The sequence below is a fragment of the Lampetra fluviatilis genome, chromosome 28 (genome assembly GCF_964198595.1).
Source record: "Lampetra fluviatilis chromosome 28, kcLamFluv1.1, whole genome shotgun sequence".
NCBI classification, from domain to species: domain Eukaryota; kingdom Metazoa; phylum Chordata; class Hyperoartia; order Petromyzontiformes; family Petromyzontidae; genus Lampetra; species Lampetra fluviatilis.
In genome coordinates this window covers 11,375,764-11,395,159 of record NC_136302.1, presented here as the reverse complement: position 1 = coordinate 11,395,159, position 19,396 = coordinate 11,375,764, and the positions used below count along the sequence as shown (strand labels likewise).

General features: G+C 56.4%; 1 protein-coding gene across 6 annotated transcripts in view; it reads right to left on the bottom strand.

Annotated features, from left to right (window-relative positions):
* The window catches only part of ACAP1 (ArfGAP with coiled-coil, ankyrin repeat and PH domains 1), an 84,309-nt gene that overhangs the window by 9,069 nt on the left and 55,844 nt on the right, over window positions 1-19,396 (bottom strand). For 3 of the 6 annotated variants that reach the window (XM_078869697.1, XM_078869698.1, XM_078869696.1), the window contains 11 exons: window positions 15,347-15,458; window positions 14,323-14,537; window positions 13,914-13,983; window positions 12,988-13,082; window positions 11,871-12,346; window positions 9,825-9,932; window positions 8,838-8,894; window positions 7,481-7,591; window positions 5,951-6,450; window positions 4,399-4,508; window positions 78-188 (listed from right to left, as the gene is read on the bottom strand). In XM_078869697.1, coding sequence (XP_078725823.1) covers window positions 78-188; window positions 4,399-4,508; window positions 5,951-6,450; window positions 7,481-7,591; window positions 8,838-8,894; window positions 9,825-9,932; window positions 11,871-12,346; window positions 12,988-13,082; window positions 13,914-13,983; window positions 14,323-14,537; window positions 15,347-15,458 — 1,965 coding nt within the window. The remainder of the gene's footprint in view (window positions 1-77; window positions 189-4,398; window positions 4,509-5,950; window positions 6,451-7,480; window positions 7,592-8,837; window positions 8,895-9,824; window positions 9,933-11,870; window positions 12,347-12,987; window positions 13,083-13,913; window positions 13,984-14,322; window positions 14,538-15,346; window positions 15,459-19,396) is intronic. The other 3 variants (XM_078869700.1, XM_078869702.1, XM_078869699.1) reach the window with 3 other exon arrangements.

The following is a 19,396-nucleotide window of genomic DNA, read 5'->3' as shown; positions in this document are numbered from 1 at the left end:
GTCCCTCCCGTGTCCCCCCCGTGTCCCCCGTGTCCCCCGTGTCCCCCCGTGTCCCCCCGTGTCCCCCCGTGTCTCACAGCGTCACGATGTCGGCGTTGGCCGCCTGCACGGCGATGCTGAGTGGGTCCATGCCGCCCTCGTCCACCGCGTTCTGATTGGCTCCCCGCTTCAGGAAGAGGCACACCTGCCTGCAGGTGGGAGGGGGACACGGGGAGGGCGCATGGGGGGAGAGGGGGCACAGGGCGGCAGGGGGGATCAGGGAGGGCTTGGCGTGGCTTGTGTGGCGCGTATGGTAAGTGTGGAGAGGTCACCCGGTGTACCGCAGCTGTATGGCGTGGTAGGTGTAGTGTATGTGGCGAGTGTGGTAGATGTGGCGAGTGGGGTGAGCTCACCTGGTGGACTCCATCTATGTGGTGTGGTGAGTGGGGTGAGTGTGATGGATGCGGTGTGTGTGGTGAGTGTGGTGAGTGTGATGGATGCGGTGAGTGTGGTGAGTGTGGTGAGTGTGATGGATGCGGTGAGTGTGGTGAGTGTGGCGAGTGTGATGGATGCGGTGTGTGTGATGAGTGTGGTGAGTGTGGTGAGTGTGGTGTGTGTGGTGAGTGTGGTGAGTGTGATGGATGCGGTGTGTGTGGTGAGTGTGTGAGTGTGATGGATGCGGTGAGTGTGGTGAGTGTGGCGAGTGTGATGGATGCGGTGTGTGTGATGAGTGTGGTGAGTGTGGTGAGTGTGGTGTGTGTGGTGAGTGTGGTGAGTGTGATGGATGCGGTGAGTGTGGTGAGTGTGGTGAGTGTGGCGAGTGTGATGGATGCGGTGTGTGTGGTGAGTGTGGTGAGTGTGATGGATGTGGTGTGTGTGGTGAGTGTGGTGAGTGTGATGGATGCGGTGTGTGTGGTGAGTGTGGTGAGTGTGATGGATGTGGTGTGTGTGGTGAGTGTGGCGAGTGTGATGGATGCGGTGTGTGTGGTGAGTGTGGTGAGTGTGATGGATGTGGTGTGTGTGATGAGTGTGGTGAGTGTGGTGAGTGTGGTGTGTGTGGTGAGTGTGGTGAGTGTGATGGATGCGGTGAGTGTGGTGAGTGTGGCGAGTGTGATGGATGCGGTGTGTGTGATGAGTGTGGTGAGTGTGGTGAGTGTGGTGTGTGTGGTGAGTGTGTGAGTGTGATGGATGCGGTGAGTGTGGTGAGTGTGGCGAGTGTGATGGATGCGGTGTGTGTGATGAGTGTGGTGAGTGTGGTGAGTGTGGTGTGTGTGGTGAGTGTGGTGAGTGTGATGGATGCGGTGAGTGTGATGGATGCGGTGAGTGTGGTGAGTGTGGTGAGTGTGGCGAGTGTGATGGATGCGGTGTGTGTGGTGAGTGTGGTGAGTGTGATGGATGTGGTGTGTGTGGTGAGTGTGGTGAGTGTGATGGATGCGGTGTGTGTGGTGAGTGTGGTGAGTGTGATGGATGCGGTGTGTGTGGTGAGTGTGGTGAGTGTGGTGGATGCGGTGTGTGTGGTGAGTGTGGTGAGTGTGATGGATGCGGTGTGTGCGGTGAGTGTGGTGAGTGTGATGGATGCGGTGTGTGTGGTGAGTGTGGTGAGTGTGGTGGGTGTGATGGATGCGGTGTGTGTGGTGAGTGTGGTGAGTGTGGTGAGTGTGGTGAGTGTGGTGGGTGTGATGGATGCGGTGTGTGCGGTGAGTGTGGTGAGTGTGATGGATGCGGTGTGTGTGGTGAGTGTGGTGAGTGTGGTGAGTGTGATGGATGCGGTGAGTGTGGTGAGTGTGGTGAGTGTGATGGATGCGGTGTGTGGTGAGTGTGGTGAGTGTGATGGATGCGGTGTGTGTGGTGAGTGTGGTGAGTGTGGTGAGTGTGATGGATGCGGTGTGTGTGGTGAGTGTGGTGAGTGTGATGGATGCGGTGTGTGTGGTGAGTGTGGTGAGTGTGATGGATGCGGTGTGTGTGGTGAGTGTGGTGAGTGTGGTGTGTGTGGTGAGTGTGGTGAGTGTGGTGAGTGTGATGGATGCGGTGTGTGTGGTGAGTGTGGTGAGTGTGATGGATGCGGTGAGTGTGGTGAGTGTGGTGAGTGTGATGGATGCGGTGAGTGTGGTGAGTGTGGCGAGTGTGATGGATGCGGTGTGTGTGATGAGTGTGGTGAGTGTGGTGAGTGTGGTGTGTGTGGTGAGTGTGGTGAGTGTGATGGATGCGGTGTGTGTGGTGAGTGTGTGAGTGTGATGGATGCGGTGAGTGTGGTGAGTGTGGCGAGTGTGATGGATGCGGTGTGTGTGATAAGTGTGGTGAGTGTGGTGAGTGTGGTGTGTGTGGTGAGTGTGGTGAGTGTGATGGATGCGGTGAGTGTGGTGAGTGTGGTGAGTGTGGCGAGTGTGATGGATGCGGTGTGTGTGGTGAGTGTGGTGAGTGTGATGGATGTGGTGTGTGTGGTGAGTGTGGTGAGTGTGATGGATGCGGTGTGTGTGGTGAGTGTGGTGAGTGTGATGGATGTGGTGTGTGTGGTGAGTGTGGCGAGTGTGATGGATGCGGTGTGTGTGGTGAGTGTGGTGAGTGTGATGGATGTGGTGTGTGTGATGAGTGTGGTGAGTGTGGTGAGTGTGGTGTGTGTGGTGAGTGTGGTGAGTGTGATGGATGCGGTGAGTGTGGTGAGTGTGGCGAGTGTGATGGATGCGGTGTGTGTGATGAGTGTGGTGAGTGTGGTGAGTGTGGTGTGTGTGGTGAGTGTGTGAGTGTGATGGATGCGGTGATTGTGGTGAGTGTGGCGAGTGTGATGGATGCGGTGTGTGTGATGAGTGTGGTGAGTGTGGTGAGTGTGGTGTGTGTGGTGTGTGTGGTGAGTGTGGTGAGTGTGATGGATGCGGTGAGTGTGATGGATGCGGTGAGTGTGGTGAGTGTGGTGAGTGTGGCGAGTGTGATGGATGCGGTGTGTGTGGTAAGTGTGGTGAGTGTGATGGATGTGGTGTGTGTGGTGAGTGTGGTGAGTGTGATGGATGCGGTGTGTGTGGTGAGTGTGGTGAGTGTGATGGATGCGGTGTGTGTGGTGAGTGTGGTGAGTGTGGTGGATGCGGTGTGTGTGGTGAGTGTGGTGAGTGTGATGGATGCGGTGTGTGCGGTGAGTGTGGTGAGTGTGATGGATGCGGTGTGTGTGGTGAGTGTGGTGAGTGTGGTGGGTGTGATGGATGCGGTGTGTGTGGTGAGTGTGGTGAGTGTGATGGATGCGGTGTGTGTGGTGAGTGTGGTGAGTGTGGTGAGTGTGGTGAGTGTGGTGGGTGTGATGGATGCGGTGTGTGCGGTGAGTGTGGTGAGTGTGATGGATGCGGTGTGTGTGGTGAGTGTGGTGAGTGTGGTGAGTGTGATGGATGCGGTGAGTGTGGTGAGTGTGGTGAGTGTGATGGATGCGGTGTGTGGTGAGTGTGGTGAGTGTGATGGATGCGGTGTGTGTGGTGAGTGTGGTGAGTGTGGTGAGTGTGATGGATGCGGTGTGTGTGGTGAGTGTGGTGAGTGTGATGGATGCGGTGTGTGTGGTGAGTGTGGTGAGTGTGATGGATGCGGTGTGTGTGGTGAGTGTGGTGAGTGTGGTGAGTGTGGTGAGTGTGGTGAGTGTGATAGATGCGGTGTGTGTGGTGAGTGTGGTGAGTGTGGTGTGTGTGGTGAGTGTGGTGAGTGTGGTGAGTGTGATGGATGCGGTGTGTGTGGTGAGTGTGGTGAGTGTGGTGAGTGTGGTGAGTGTGATGGATGCGGTGTGTGTGGTGAGTGTGGTGAGTGTGGTGTGTGTGGTGAGTGTGGTGAGTGTGGTGAGTGTGATGGATGCGGTGTGTGTGGTGAGTGTGGTGAGTGTGGTGTGTGTGGTGAGTGTGGTGAGTGTGGTGAGTGTGATGGATGCGGTGTGTGTGGTGAGTGTGGTGAGTGTGGTGTGTGTGGTGAGTGTGGTGAGTGTGGTGAGTGTGATGGATGCGGTGTGTGTGGTGAGTGTGGTGAGTGTGGTGTGTGTGGTCAGTGTGGTGAGTGTGGTGAGTGTGATGGATGCGGTGTGTGTGGTGAGTGTGGTGAGTGTGGTGTGTGTGGTGAGTGTGGTGAGTGTGGTGAGTGTGATGGATGCGGTGTGTGTGGTGAGTGTGGTGAGTGTGGTGTGTGTGGTGAGTGTGGTGAGTGTGGTGAGTGTGATGGATGCGGTGTGTGTGGTGAGTGTGGTGAGTGTGGTGTGTGTGGTGAGTGTGGTGAGTGTGGTGAGTGTGATGGATGCGGTGTGTGTGGTGAGTGTGGTGAGTGTGGTGTGTGTGGTGAGTGTGGTGAGTGTGATGGATGCGGTGTGTGTGGTGAGTGTGGTGAGTGTGATGGATGCGGTGTGTGTGGTGAGTGTGGTGAGTGTGGTGAGTGTGATGGATGCGGTGTGTGCGGTGAGCTGACCCGGTGTAGCCCAGCTGCGTGGCGTGGTGCAGGGGGCTGCGATCTCGCGCGTCCCGCAGGTTCACGTCGGCTCCGTTCTGCAGGAGGAACTCGCACGCCAGCAGCGAGCCCTGCATCACATGCGCAACAAAGACAAAGGTCCCCTATGTAGCCTGCGCATGTCTGTCGGAGCAAGTGCTGTTCACGAGCGCTTAATGAAGGTCGTCACGGCACACCGGAGTGCGGCCAGCACCACACTCCGGCCATCTGTGCTGCTGTGTGATGTTTACACGTGGCACCACCGGGCAGACAATTAAGGCCGAGTCGACCTAGGGGTAGGCCCAGAAGCCGTTCACATAGCATCGGCCACTGATGTTGGCCGTGAGCGTGAATGGAACTCGGGTCGCCGGGCTCGTAGCGAAGCACGCCAACCACTGCACCGCCGCTCCCCGCCCACACGCGCACACACATGCGCACACACACACGCACACACACGCGCACACACACGCGCACACACACGCGCACACACACGCGCACACACACGCGCAGCGATATGCGCACACAAAGACGGCAGCGCCTCTGTCCACCCAGCAGTGTGCATCGCAGTTAGTCGATGGGCAGTTCGCGAATGGGTGGGGTCAAGTGTGGGTTTCCTTAACCTCTTCCTTGATGCCTGAGTAGCGTGGAAGAGTAGGCAAAATACCCTCTAGAGGGGCGCTCTAGAGTTCCCTCCGGCGGAAGCCCTTCTGCCGGCAGCGGCGCGAAGAAGCAACTGCGGGGCTGCGCCGTTATCTTAGACTTTACCATATCTGTGTGGTTGCTGCTACGGTGTTGTCTTGTATTATGCCTGTGCAATATTGTCGTATTGTGCCGTATCAGTACCACCGTGTACAGCCAATGCCCACCCATCTCCTCACGACCCACCAACCCTGACACGCCCGCTAACGCCGGCACGTATTGTGCTTGCCACAAATGAACCACAATACCTCACTGGTCGTCTCGTCTAGAAGCATAAAGCGTCACGGGAACTCCGCTCACCGCAGCAGCAGCAGCGGCTTTGGGCTGCTGGCTATCGAACAAAGACGGTGGCCACTGCATCGCACGCTTCTGCGGCCGTCTGGAACGCTCTTCCTTCCGATATTAAGAAGCCATTGGAGCTATGCACTTTTAAGTGATCATCTAGATTGACAACTCATTTCTTGAGAACTGCGTTTTGTGTTTAGTTCGTTGTCCTTCCCCCACACCTCTGATTAGCACGGTTGGCTATGTACGGTGCGAAAGAAGTCGAACATACGAACTATTTTTTATTTTACCAGGTAAGGCCCACTGAGCTAGAAGTGACCTGCCCACAAAAATCAACGAAGTGGCTTATCACGTGGAAATGTATGTTGATTACAAAATGTGGAGGGAGATAGTGGAGGACCCGGAGAAAAATCCACGTGACCACGGGGAGAAAGAGAGACACGCAAACTCGAAGTATACAACAGGCGTCAGGGTCAGGATCGAACCCATGTAGTTAACCACCGCAGCGCCCCACGCACGCACGCACACACACACACACGCACACACGTACCCCATACACGGCGTAAACGAGCGGCGTCCGTCCCTCGTTGTCTGCGCTGGCGCCCCGTCCACCTCCGCCGTTGTTCCCTTCCTCGTCATCCTCCTCCCCCTCCTCCCGCTCCTCGTCGTCGTCGTCGTCGCGCTCCCCAAGGCCGCTCGGCCGATTGACGTCGGCGCCGTGGGCCAACGCCTCGGCCATGACGGGCAGGCAGCGAGCCAGCGCCGCGCGGCGCAGCAGCCACGCTGGCGTCGCCTCCACGGGGGGGCCACGCAGCGCCAGCGAGCGCATCGCGGCCGACATGAGCAGCATGGTGGCGGACGACGAAGACGACGCCGCCGAGACGGCCGCGGCGGCCTTGGCGGTGGCCGTGGCGGTGGCCGCGTTGTTGCCGATGCCCAGCGTCGAGGCGACGGAGGAGGATTCGCCGCCGTCCTGACGGAAGCCGTCCACCTCCTCCTCCTCGTCGGCCTCCTCTTCCTCCAGGCTCGAGTCGTCCGAGCACTCGCTCGCTAAGGTGGGGGGGAGGTGGTGGTGGTGGCGGGCGGGCGGTGCTTTAGTGGCCGATAGTTTGTGTATTTCTTGCGTGTATACTTTTAATCTATTTCAATAGGAGCCCGGTACAGGACACAACTTGTTGCCACGAGGAGGGGGCCTCATGGTCGATTGTTAAAAGTTAGAGGCGCAGCCCTGCAATTTCTCGCTCGTGTCACTGTGCTGGAAGGGGCCTCCCCTATAGGGAGCTCTAGAGAGCCCCCCTCAAGGGTAAAGCTGAAATGTATCCATCATCAAATCTGTTGTGTATGCATATTCGCCTTTTGGCGTTCTCTGGTGTGACACGGGTGAGACTAGGCCTGAAAGAAGGCTGTCTCTGGTGTAGACCAATCCGTTTCGAAGACAATGCCACATGTTTGCATGTTTACCACAATTACTGTGTGAGGTCAATGGAGTCTTGGTTTTTGCAAAAGGTTTCTATTTGGTGTTTGAACATCTGTCCGTCCGTCTGTCACGCTCGGTAATATCTCAAACGGTGCGTCGAAGGACAATTTTTTTTTTAAATGCAGCCCTCGCCGAAGACATTGCCGTAAAATTTCGGCTTCCTGAATTTCCAACAATTTTATCCCGAAATCTCGAATTAAGCACCACGGAAATATCCCATTGGCAAGTGATGCTGTCATTGGAACGGGAGCACTCGGAGAAACCCCACTCGAAGCGAGGGGGAAACACTCTATCCCGTACAGAAGGGACAGATGGAGATTAGTCCACACTTTGCTGTACCGTGCTCTCTTGGCGAGCCAAGGTGCTGAAACACAGCGGGCCTCCTTCGTGGAAGGGGCCTTGAGCGGTAATGCTGGCGCAAATTCTACATCATCATGAACTGTCATGTTGCTGTCGCGAGTGTGTTAGTGTTGTCATTGTGTTGTCGCTGTGCTGCTGTCGTTATTGCCGTCCGTGTTATCGTTGCGGTGCTGCCGTTATCGCGTCTCCGCCGCCGCTGTGCCGTGGTGGTGGTGGTGGTGGCTGTGCGGCTGCGTGTCGCACCCTGCTCCGGCACGGAGTCGAACACCAGGATGTCCGTGCTGCCATCGGAGCTGCCGCCCAGCCCACTGTCACTGCTGAGCCCTGCTGCCGCAGCACGCGCCACACACACCACTGGGCCGTGTTACGCACTGCGTCGCGGACCGACGCACCAACGCCACTCTCGTGCGTTGGCGTGTCCTTGTGCTGCGTCGCGCGCTCTTGTGTACTCTGCCGTGTACTGTGCTGCGTCGTTCGGGCGACCGAGTGTCCCGGGTTGGCCGGGATAGTCCACGGGAGTTTCACAAACTCTGTCCTGGTGTCACAAAGCTTTTCGTGAAAGCCGGGGGTTTTAGTGGCTTGTTTAGCATTGGCTGGCTTCTTGCTTGACTCAAGATGCAGGCCGAGGGAGGAGCTACTAAAGTAGTGGGCGGAGCTAGTGAGTAGTGGGCGGGGCTACTGAGTAGTGGGCGGGGTTACTGAGAAGTGGGCGGGGTTACTGAGTAGTGGGCGGAGCTATCCGGTCAGTGGGCGGGGCTACTGAATAGTGGGAGGGGCTTGTGAGTAGTGGGCGGGGCTACTGAGTAGTGGGCGGGGCTACTGAAAAGTGGGCAGGGCTACTGAGTAGTGGGCGGGGCTACTGAGTAGTGGGCGGGGCTACTGAATAGTGGGCGGGGCTGCTGAGTAGTGGGCGGGGCTACTGAGTAGTGGGCGGGGCTACTGAGTCGTGGGCGGGGCTACTGAGTAGTGGGCGGGGGCTACTGAGTAGTGGGCGGGGCTACCTGAGTAGTGGGTGGGGCTACTGAGTAGTGGGCGGGGCTAGTGAGTAGTGGGCGGGGCTACTGGGTAGTGGGCGGGGCTAGTGAGTAGTGGGCGGGGCTACTGAGTGGTGATGTAAGAGTAGGGGGTGTCAGATCGCCATGCGTCTCGGTTGGGTCTTCCGGAAATGTGTTAAGCCTCATGCGTTGTTGTTTCCTGCATTGTGTGCTGTGTTGTGCACTGTTTCGTGTACTCTGTCACGTGCTGTGTACGGTGTGGTGTACTATAATATTTAGATTAATTTGCCACGAAAACTTCCACGCGACGATAAGCCACTTCGTTGAGCGATCATTTGTGGCCGGGTCGCTTCTGAAAAGTAAGCTAATATCGAAGTGGGCTTTAACTGTTCGGATAAGAATTAGTTTAGTTTTATTTGTATATTCGTTTACCTTTCCTATACTTTGCACTTCCATTGCGTGTTCGTATTGTTTGTAACATTCTGAAACGCCCCTTCTGAACTTCTGTAAAAAAGAGCTTCATAGCTCATCGGATTCCCCCAGTACAAATACATATTCAGATTCTGTGCTGAGTGCTGAGTGCTGCAGGTGTCGCCGTGATTTACCATGAGAGCGTCCCTCTATCTCCTCCCCGTGGTGCGACACGGGCGACTGCGATGGCTCTGCGTGTGACACACAAACACAGACGCGCTGTCATCTCCAGCGGCATAGCAGCAGCTACCGAGTGCGCAGGCGGTGCAGCTGCACTGGGAGGTGGCGGCAGTTACAGGTCAACACATCAGCCAAACGACGGCTTTCTAGCCCCTTCTAGAGCATCATTAGAGTTCACGTCAGTCACTGGGTCGTGACCGGCTGTCATTTAGGGGTGGCCCAAACCTCCTGACCCCCATGAGCCACAAGGACCAACATATTCATTTGGCCCAGAGACGCAAGACGCTTAGCGAGTCACGTGGGGCAGTCGTGCTTCTCGGCCGTGGAGGTATGGATTTAGAAATCCGCGGGAGCCCCCCCCCCCCCGCCCCCCGGGGGAGCAGCTAAGACTGCCTCCCCGGTGGTGGTCAGGGGAGAGTGACCCGGAGCTGCCCCGACTTCCGCAGATTTGTATTTTATCCGTCTGAAATGCACTCACCGTGAAAAAGTTACGAATGATCTGCATCTTCATTAAGCCGTACTTAAAAAAATATATATTATTATCATTACCATCGTTACGCTTTGTGTACGCAGGAATTCCTCGCCGAGCCTCATGACTCTTTTTCAGGAGGGTCCTGCCAAGTTTTCACAGTATGTGTGGGGGTGGGGGGGGGTGGCGATCTGGGCTCTGTGTAATCCCAATGGAGACATTTTGCAGCTCATTTCTCAGCACTCGGCTGTCTGTTGACCAGCACTGCCGTCTTTGTCGTCAATGTATCTCCATCAAGCCACTGCGGGCGGGAAGGACCTCAAATATCGGTGGGGGGGGGGGGGCGCTATATGGGAGGCAATCGGAAAACCCCGGAGGAAACCCATGCCGAGCGGGGTGGGGGGAATCAAACAAACTCCACACACACAGAGGCGCCCGAGACCCCCTGTGTCTCCCCCAGCCCCCCACGTACTGCGTGCCCCGCCTCCAGCGGCCGCGTTGTCGAAGTAGGAGAAGAGTGAGTCGAGTTCGTCCGGGCAGAACAGCGAGTCCCTGCGGAACTGTTTCTCCAGCGCGGCTACTGCGGCCCCGGGGGAGGGTGCAGGGGAGGGTGCAGGGGAGTGTGTGCAGGAGAGGGTGTGCAGGGGAGAGTGTGCAGGGGAGGGTGCAGGGGAAGGAGTGCAGGGGAGGGTGCAGGAGAAGGAGTGCAGGGAAGGGTGCAGGGGAGGGTGCAGGGGAGGGTGCAGGGGAGGGGGTGCAGGGGAGGGGGTGCAGGGGAGGGGGTGCAGGGGAGGGTGCAGGAGAGTGAGTGCAGGTGCGTGTGGTATATGAAGGGAGGGACAGAGAGGAGAGAGAATAGGATGTGAAGAACACACATTAGGATCAGCTGTTTCCACACAGCCACGCATCACGGTCACACACATGGCAAGCCTCTGATGGTTGGAGACCCCATCGCAGAAGCACAATCATCCAAAAACAATGGAATGTAAGCCAAGAAACACAACATTTCTGTGCCACTCTTGCGAAGAGACATTAAAAACAGGGCCCACACTTTTCTCGCATTTAATTAGAATTCTTATCGAGCGCGAAGCGACTTCAAACCCAACAGTTTTGGCAACAGAGATATGTGCCGTTATCTTGAAAAGCATTGCAATTGGGCAGTTGGGGGTACGGGATTGGGGGGGGGGGCAAGGGGAATGTGGGGGGGGGCAGAGGGGGGCAGGAAGGAGCCGAAAGGGATTTTGGCCGATGGATCAAAGCAGCTTTGATAATTTAACGACAACACATAATTACGTACAATACACAGATACATTTGTAAACACGTGTACTACAGTACACACCCACGCGACGATGGCGTGATGGAATGGTCAGCACACTGGACTTGTTAACCCAATGGTTGCCGCTCCGGCTCCATCTCCCGGTGCGTCAGTTGTGGACGAGGGCTACGGGAGTTTACAAACCGCCCCCACCAAAAAGCGACCACCACCGCCCCCACCACCACCGCCACCATCACCGGCACCACCATCCCCACCACCACCGCCACCACCACCACCGCCACCACCACCGCCACCACCACCGCCACCACCACCGGCACCACCATCCCCACCACCACCGCCCCCACCACCACCGCCCCCACCACCGCCACCACCACCGGCACCACCACCGGCACCACCATCCCCACCACCACCGCCACCACCACCGCCACCACCACCGCCACCACCACCGGCACCACCATCCCCACCACCACTGCCACCACCGCCGCCACCACCGCCACCACCGCCACCACCGGCACCACCGGCACCACCACCGCGCCACCGCGACCGTCACCGCTACCACTGCGTCCCACCCAGCAGCAGAGTCATCCGATAACACCGACTTATTTCAATTATTATTATAGTGCGAGATGCAATTATCATGAATGATGCTCTGTAAATTGCTTTCGCTCTCGTTTATTTCGTTATTTATTCTGCTGAGGCCTCATCGAGTCTAAAGACTCCTTTTGTTTGTTTTAGAAGAGTCCTGCTCTGCCGAGATCGTTGTACCTGGTGGAAACAACACGCACGAGCGGATGACATTCACAGGTCCGCACAGATGGCTTCATGAATCCGATGCAGGCTTGACGCTCAAGACATTCGTAATTAATCAGAATCCCTATTCAGACTGGAGGGCTCATGGTCTCGTCATATCTGTCGTGACGCCAGCCGCCTCACCTTGCAATGATGGCGAGCGGCGCAGCGAGGTCATTCGGTGGGGCAATGAGGTCATTGGGTGGGGCAATGAGGTAATTGGGTGGCACAACGAGAGCTTTTGTATCCTACGTACTTATCACGGTGATGACGACGACGACAATGACGAATGCAATTGGTGTTGGCCAAACATCCCAATGCAAGACCCCGCTACAGTGTGTCTTTCCCGGGTACATAAATCGTTATAATCCCTTCGTTGTTATTAACATGAAACAAATGAACTCTGCCCCGACCCTCCCCATGCCACCCGGGCAACCCCCTCGGTGCCGTACCGGCAGGATGGAGTCTCGGCGACGACAGCGAGGTGCCCGTCTCCCTCCGGCCACCCCCACCGCCGCCCCCCGGCAGCATCCCGGCAGGGCCCGGCCCGTTCGACGCCCCCCCACCACCACCTCCTCCGCTGCTCCTCCTCCGCCTCCTCCGCCCGCTGCCGCCCGACACTCGCAGGCCGCGCTGAGAGCCGGACGCCGATCCGCTCCGCCTGGAGCCTCCGGATCCCATGGTGCCGCCCCCTCCTCCGCCACCGCCGCCGCCAATTCCGGTGTTTCTGCCGCGGCCGCCGCCGATGTTGGCGTTGATCCCACCGGTGCTGCTCGGAGCGCGGGAGGAGCCGGGGCGCAGCGCGGGGCCCACGGGCCGAGGGGCCCACAGGGCGCCGGACTCCTGCGCGAGACGAGCGGCCTCCGGGAACGGACGCAGGAACTTGCGGTCGACATATTTGGCCCGAATCCACATCTCCTTCTCCTGGCTGAGAGGGGGTGGGGGGGTGGGAGAGGTCGAGAGGTCAAGGGGTCAAGGTGTTAGAGAGGTCAAGGGGTTAGAGAGGTCAAAGGGTTAGAGAGGTCAAGGGGTTAGAGAGGTCAAGGGGTTAGAGAGGTCAAGGGGTTAGAGAGGTCAAGGGGTGCAGAGAGTTTGGAGTCAGGTGTCGGTGGTGGCAGCAGCTGTTTGTAAAGTTAAGCTTGATGGGCTTGGGTACAACAGATGTTCAAATTCAAGTTGATAATCTGTAACTAGGTGAGAACTCAATAGACCAGGATTGGAATAGCAATTGGAAAAAGGATGACCTGGGATGCGAGCGAGGTTTGTGATGGCAAATAACATCAGAGGTGATGATTTTGCTAATAATAGATTTTTCTGTTCGGCCACATAACAACATGGTGCCAAAACCTGCGCCGCAACATCTCCCCGCCACCACGCAACGCAGTCAAGCGAATGACATCGTCACACGGTGCACACGGGTGTCCGTCGGGGCGGCGAGCCAGAGATAAAGTCTCTGACGACCGCATCAAGACGGCGGCACGGCCATTGGGCGGTTAATGCCGGCGCGGAGCGACATCGCACGGCAGCCGATCGTCAGAGCTAAAGCCCGACCACTCCTAGCGGCGTCACCGTGAGCTCGACGGAGTTGGCTTCTTGCCGCCGACGTCTTCCGCGCTCGCCTCGTAGATGTCGTTGATCACGTGGTTCCCGAGCTCACACATCAGCTGTGACGCACGCACACAAGCACAGAGACAAAGGTCCGCCGTGTAGCCTTTAATGGACTGTCGGGGCAAGTGCTGTTAACGAGCAGCACCCGTGAAGGCTGGGCACGGCGCACCTGTGAGCGGGCGGATGACCCGCACCACAAGTGGCGATGTTTACACACCGCACCAGCAACTGTACTCATTTGAGGCTGAGTTGACCTAGGTGAGGCTCAGGACCAATTCAGATCATCGTCACTGGTGTCGCCCATGAGCGGGAATCTAACCTGGGTCACCGGGTTCACAAGCACCACCCCTTCCTGATTAGGCCCCGCCTCTTCCGGAGTAGAATCCACCCCTTACCATCCACTCCTTTCCTTTTAATGCCCTGCCTCCCTTTCCTTTTAAGTCTCACCTCTTACCGTTTAGGCACCGCCCCTTCCTATTTAGGAACCCCCTCTTCCTGGTCGGGGTCGTGGCCACCATAGAATAAATAGACAACTGCACACGACTAAGGGCTGGCCGAGAGGATGGGCAAATTATGTTCATAAGTGAACGTACAAACAGATGATCCGGTGGAAGAATGGAGAGAGACCAATCGGTGAGTGTGCGAGTGAACGCGAAGGTAAATTAAGAACTGGCAGGACTAGTTAATGAACAGATGCATTCAAACACGTTGCGAAGGAGATGAATGATGAATGAATGGAGAAAAAGTGAGTGAATTAATTTAGGGACAAATTAATGGGGAACGAGTGAATGAACGGATAGACGAGTGAATTAACTGATTCTTGAAGACCAATGAGCAAATGAATACAGGATGAGTGAATGAATGAGTGAATTATTGGGAGCTCAGACCTTCAGAAGCTCTGGTTCCCACGAGTCCAGGGTTAGGGATCGAACTTTAGAGCAGTGAACTCCAAGGCTCCTGCAAACATTCAAACACACAAAGACAAAGATTCCCCGTGTAGTCATACAAACTGTTGTGGCAAGTGCTGTTAGTGAAAACTTATTAAGACCGGCAAGGCACACAAGGGGGTGGGTTGTTAGCACCACGCCCGGCCACCTTTGTCTCCCCAAATCTGATGGTACTAACTTAAGGCTGAGTCGACCTAGGGGAGGCCCAGCACCTGGTTCAGACACTCGTCACCGATGTTGACCGTGAGCGGGAATCAAACTCGGGTCTTTGAATTCGGAGCGCAATGCGTTAACCACCACTCCCCATCTCTCTCACTCTCTCTCTCTCGTGACCCCCGTGCCCTCTGACCTGTGAATCCCGGAGCACTCGATGCAGAGGGCGATGCCCAGGTTTATGCTGGCCCAGCGCGGGTCGGGCTGCCCGCAGTCGCAGCAGCGCTCGTTGCCCCGGATGGCCTGCACGCGCGCCAGCACGTTGTCGCTGCAGCCTCGCGCCCCGCGGTCACGGGCGTCCGACGCAGAGTCCAGGCTTCCCGTGGAGGGCGACGCGTTCCGCTCCAGGCGCTGCGATGCATGCGTGACGACACGTGTGACGACACGTGTGACGACACGCGTGACGACACGCGTGACGACACGTGTGACGGCCCACGGTGACGAACCGTGGTGACGACGCACTTAGTGTCGTCACCAGCGGCAATGTTTACACACCGCACCGGGTACTCATTTTGAGGCTGAGTCGACCTAGGGGAGGCCCAGGACCAGTTCAGATAACCGTGACTGGTGATGGCCGTGAGCGGGAATCGAACTCGGGTCGCTGGGTTCGTGGCGCAGCGTAACGCTAACCGCTACACTAACCGCTCCCCCACACCCAAAAGACAAAGATCCCCCGTATAACCTGAGCAGACTTTTGTGGGGTTAGCGAGCACACAAAAACAATTTCTTGAGAACTGCTTTTTGTGTTTAATTTGTCGTCCTTGCTCCGCACCTCTAATCAGCGCAGTGGGCTGTGTACAGTGCGTTAAGACAAAGATCCCCCATATAGCTTTAACAGGCAGTAGGGACAAGTGCTGTTAGCGAGCACCTATGAATGCCGGCACGGCACACAAGGGGGTGGGTGGCCAGCACCACGCCCGGCCGCCTTTGTCTCCCCAGTGGCGATGTTTACGTGCCACACCACGTACTCATTCGAGGCTGAGTCGACCTAGGGGAGGCCCAGGACCGGTTCAGATAATCGTCACTGGTGTCGCCGGGTTTGTGGCGCGGCGTGCTAACCGCTTACATACATTCATAAAAACACACACTCACACACACTCACTCACACACACACACTCACACACACACTCACACACACTCACACGCTCACACACGCGTACCATGGCGTACGTGTCGTCGCACGCGTCACGGTACGCCGTGGCGATGCTCGCCTGCACCGCCTGGATCCACAGCTGCCTCAGCTTCTCCGAGTCCGCCTGGAGGATGCAGCTCCTGCAGTCCACGACAAAGACAAAGATTCCCCCCTGTATAGCCTCATCAGAGTTTAGCGGCAAGTGCTGTTCGCGATGAGGCCAGCACGACGCCTGCCCATGCCGCGTTCGTAAAATAACGAACGTCGCTTTGTCACTCCATTTGGATTAATTCCAACTCTGACAATCACATAACTTTGACTGCAATCGTACGGTGAACATTTCTCTTCACAGCAGGGTGCGTGGGGCAAGTGCAGCGCCCCTCCCAAGCGAGTAAACGTAACGGGGATCTCGGCAGTAGTTCTGCGACGTCTCCTTCTTTCTTCTGCACGTATCTTCGTGGCTCTCTATGTTAACCCTACGTGTAGCTGCAACGTCCTGCGTTGGTGTACGGTGCTTTTCCTGCAATATTTTGCCGTCTTTTCTTGGATTTTCTGTTTGCACTTAGTCACTTTAAGATGTTTTTTGTTCATGTTTTTGCTTTTTGTTTGTTGCGGTACCCGATTCAAGAGCCGAATGGCTCACAGGGCTACATCTAATACATGAACTTGAACTTGACTGCCTTCCCGTAACCCCCGCCTCTGGCTTTGACCACCACAGGCCGAGACCAAAGTGGGAGTCCCGAGTCTGAATGATGCCAATTTAACGATGGTGCACCATCAACCGCCGCACATCAATCGGCAGATGCGCACATCGCCTCGATAGCCATAACATTAACCCTTTCCCGTTCCAAGATGTCTGCAAGTTGCAGGGTGTGGGGGCATCCCGTTCACCGCTGAATCTCAGAATGCTCAAGCGGCTGAGCGTTCAGTTTATTTCAAGAGGCGTTAGTAGCACCGTTGTCGCAGCAGAGAACCGATAGCTGCCACGCCCTCCCGCATGGCCTTCTGGGAGCCTCGGTACTGATAAAGTTACTTTACTTTTTCTTTCGGTCCCGTACACGTACGTCATCGGAACGGGAAAAGGTTAAAGACACAAGCTGCAGTAGTGCGGACCGTGGCAATGCAACCCAAACTATGTACGTACGTCGAACTTAATTTCCACTGTACGTAGCCGACCGTGTTAATCGGACCATGTGGGAAACCACTGCTTGTCTGCGCTCCTTCAATGGAGGAGCAGCAAAAAACTCTACGAACTCTCTCTCCTGAAGCCCTCTCGTCGTGGGGAAGGGGTGGAGGGCGCTGTAAGAGTCGGCCTTGTCACCTTGAGACGTGTGAATTAGCGAACACGCGGGCCGCGAGCCTGATTGAATGGAGTCAAATGAAAGCCGATGAATCAGAGGGGTAATGGGATTGGCTAGAGGTGAAGTGTGAACACTTCTGTTGGTAATGAGACGGGGGAGAGTGGAGGGTGGAGGCAGGGGTTTATATCACGTGTGTGCATGTGTGCATGTGTGTGCGCACGCGGGCGTACGTGTGTGCGTGTGTGTGTGTGCTTGTGTGCGTGTGTGCATGCGTGTGTGCATGCATGTGTGTGCGTGCATGTCGTGCGTGTGTGTGCGTGCATGTGCGTGTGTGTGTGCTTGTGGCCTCAAGGTGCACGTGGCCTGGCACAAGTGTCGTGGTGACGTCACCGCCACTTAGTGGCGAATGGCGGTTATTGTTGTGTGCTTGTGTGTGCTTGTGTGTGCGTGCGTGTGTGTGTGCGTGCATGTGCGTGTGTGTGTGTGCATGTGTGTGCTGTACAGCTGGTGCAGCTACCGGTCAGCTCAGTCAGCTAACCCATGGCACCTTGGGTCTGTCCCGTGATCTCCTGTCAGCGGGCGTTCAACACTTCACGTGGCCTTAAAGTGTACTTGGCCTGGCACAAGCACTGTGGTGACATCGCTACTTAGTGGTGAATGACGGTTGTTGTTTCTTTTTGTGTGTCTGCGGTTAGCGCGCTGCGTGACAACCCCAGCACCCCGAGTTCGATTCCCGCTCACGACTAACACAAGTGACAATTATCTGAACGGGTTCTGGGCATCCCCTACGTCGACTCAGCCTCAAATTAGAACCCTCATCTTTTTTTTTTAAACCTTCAATGTGTTTTGTTTGTTCCTCTGGTGAATATCAATAAAATGTCAATGTTTAGGTTCCCAAGGGCCAATCTCCCAGCTCTTGAATGAAACCAGTGCCATGACAACCCCTCACCAACATCATCATTTACTCTCGTCACGGTGGGTAGCACGATCGCCGTCACCACGAGCGTGCACAGCCCCAATGCATTGTGGGTACCACCGCAGCATCCGATCGCAGCAGCGCAGCAGCAATGGTGCAGCAGCAGCGGTGCAGCAGCGGTGCAGAAGCAGAGCAGTACATCTGCAGCAGAGCAGTACATCTGCAGCAGTGCAGCAGCAGTGGTGCAGCAGTGCGGCTGCAACGCTTCAAAAGCAGAGCAGTAAATCTGCAGCAGCGCGGCAGCAATATGCAGCAACTGTGCAGCATCGTAGCAGCAGCGGTGCAGCAGTGCGGCAGCAACGGGGCTACAGCAGAGCAGCGAGGCAAGGGTGCTGCATAGCAGCAGCAGCAGCACAGCAGTGTCACAGCACGGAAGCACGGTGCGGCAGTAAGAGAGTAATGGCCACGCTTCCTCTATCCCAAAACCCAGCTCTAGCCGTGTCCCCACTCTTATCCCGAACCCCATTCCCAATGCTAACCCAACAAGAACCCGGATATTACTCCGTCCCTGACTGTAATTCTCTTCCTGACCCCATTCTTAACCCTATTCCCCAAACCCTACTCCTAACTCTGACCCTCACACCCCACCCACAGCCATAACACGCACCTCCGATTAGCACAGTTGGCTCTTGAGAGTATTGAGTATATCGTCATTATCAGAGCACGTTTGTTTGCATGTTTTGCAACAGGAATGTGTGGTGAATGCAGACTTGATGCCTTGCAATACGTATCCACAGTATTTGGTGTTTGAACATCTTAACACCTCCTGTTGTACTGCCATGAACGGTTACGCCTATCCTTATATATTTTTTAGGTACGGTGCGAAAGAAGTTCAACAGAGATAGATAACCTCATACCGAACCCGAACGCTAACCTCTCATCCAGAACCACACCACAACCCTCACCCCAACCCTACCCATACCCTCACCCCAACCCTACCCATACCCTCACCCCAACCGTACCCATACCCTCACCCCAACCCTACCCATACCCCAACCCTAACCCCAACCCTACCCATACCCTCACCCCAACCCTACCCACACCCTCACCCCAACCCTACCCATACCCTCACCCCAACCCTACCCATACCCTAACCCCAACCCTACCCATACCCTCACCCCAACCCTACCCATATCCTCACCCCAACCCTACCCATACCCTAACCCCAACCCTACCCATACCCTAACCCCAACCCTACCCATACCCTCACCCCAACCCTACCCATATCCTCACCCCAACCCTACCCATACCCTCACCCCAACCCTACCCATACCCTAACCCCAACCCTACCCATACCCTCACCCCAACCCTACCCATATCCTCACCCCAACCCTACCCATACCCTCACCCCAACCCTACCCATACCCTAACCCCAACCCTACCCATACCCTCACCCCAACCCTACCCATATCCTCACCCCAACCCTACCCATACCCTCACCCCAACCCTACCCATATCCTCACCCCAACCCTACCCATACCCTCACCCCAACCCTACCCATACCCTAACCCCAACCCTACCCATACCCTCACCCCAACCCTACCCATATCCTCACCCTACCCATACCCTCACCCCAACCCTACCCATACCCTCACCCCAACCCTACCCATATCCTCACCCTACCCATACCCTCACCCCAACCCTACCCATATCCTCACCCTACCCATACCCTCACCCCAACCCTACCCATATCCTCACCCTACCCATACCCTCACCCCAACCCTACCCATATCCTCACCCTACCCATACCCTCACCCCAACCCTACCCATATCCTCACCCTACCCATACCCTCACCCCAAC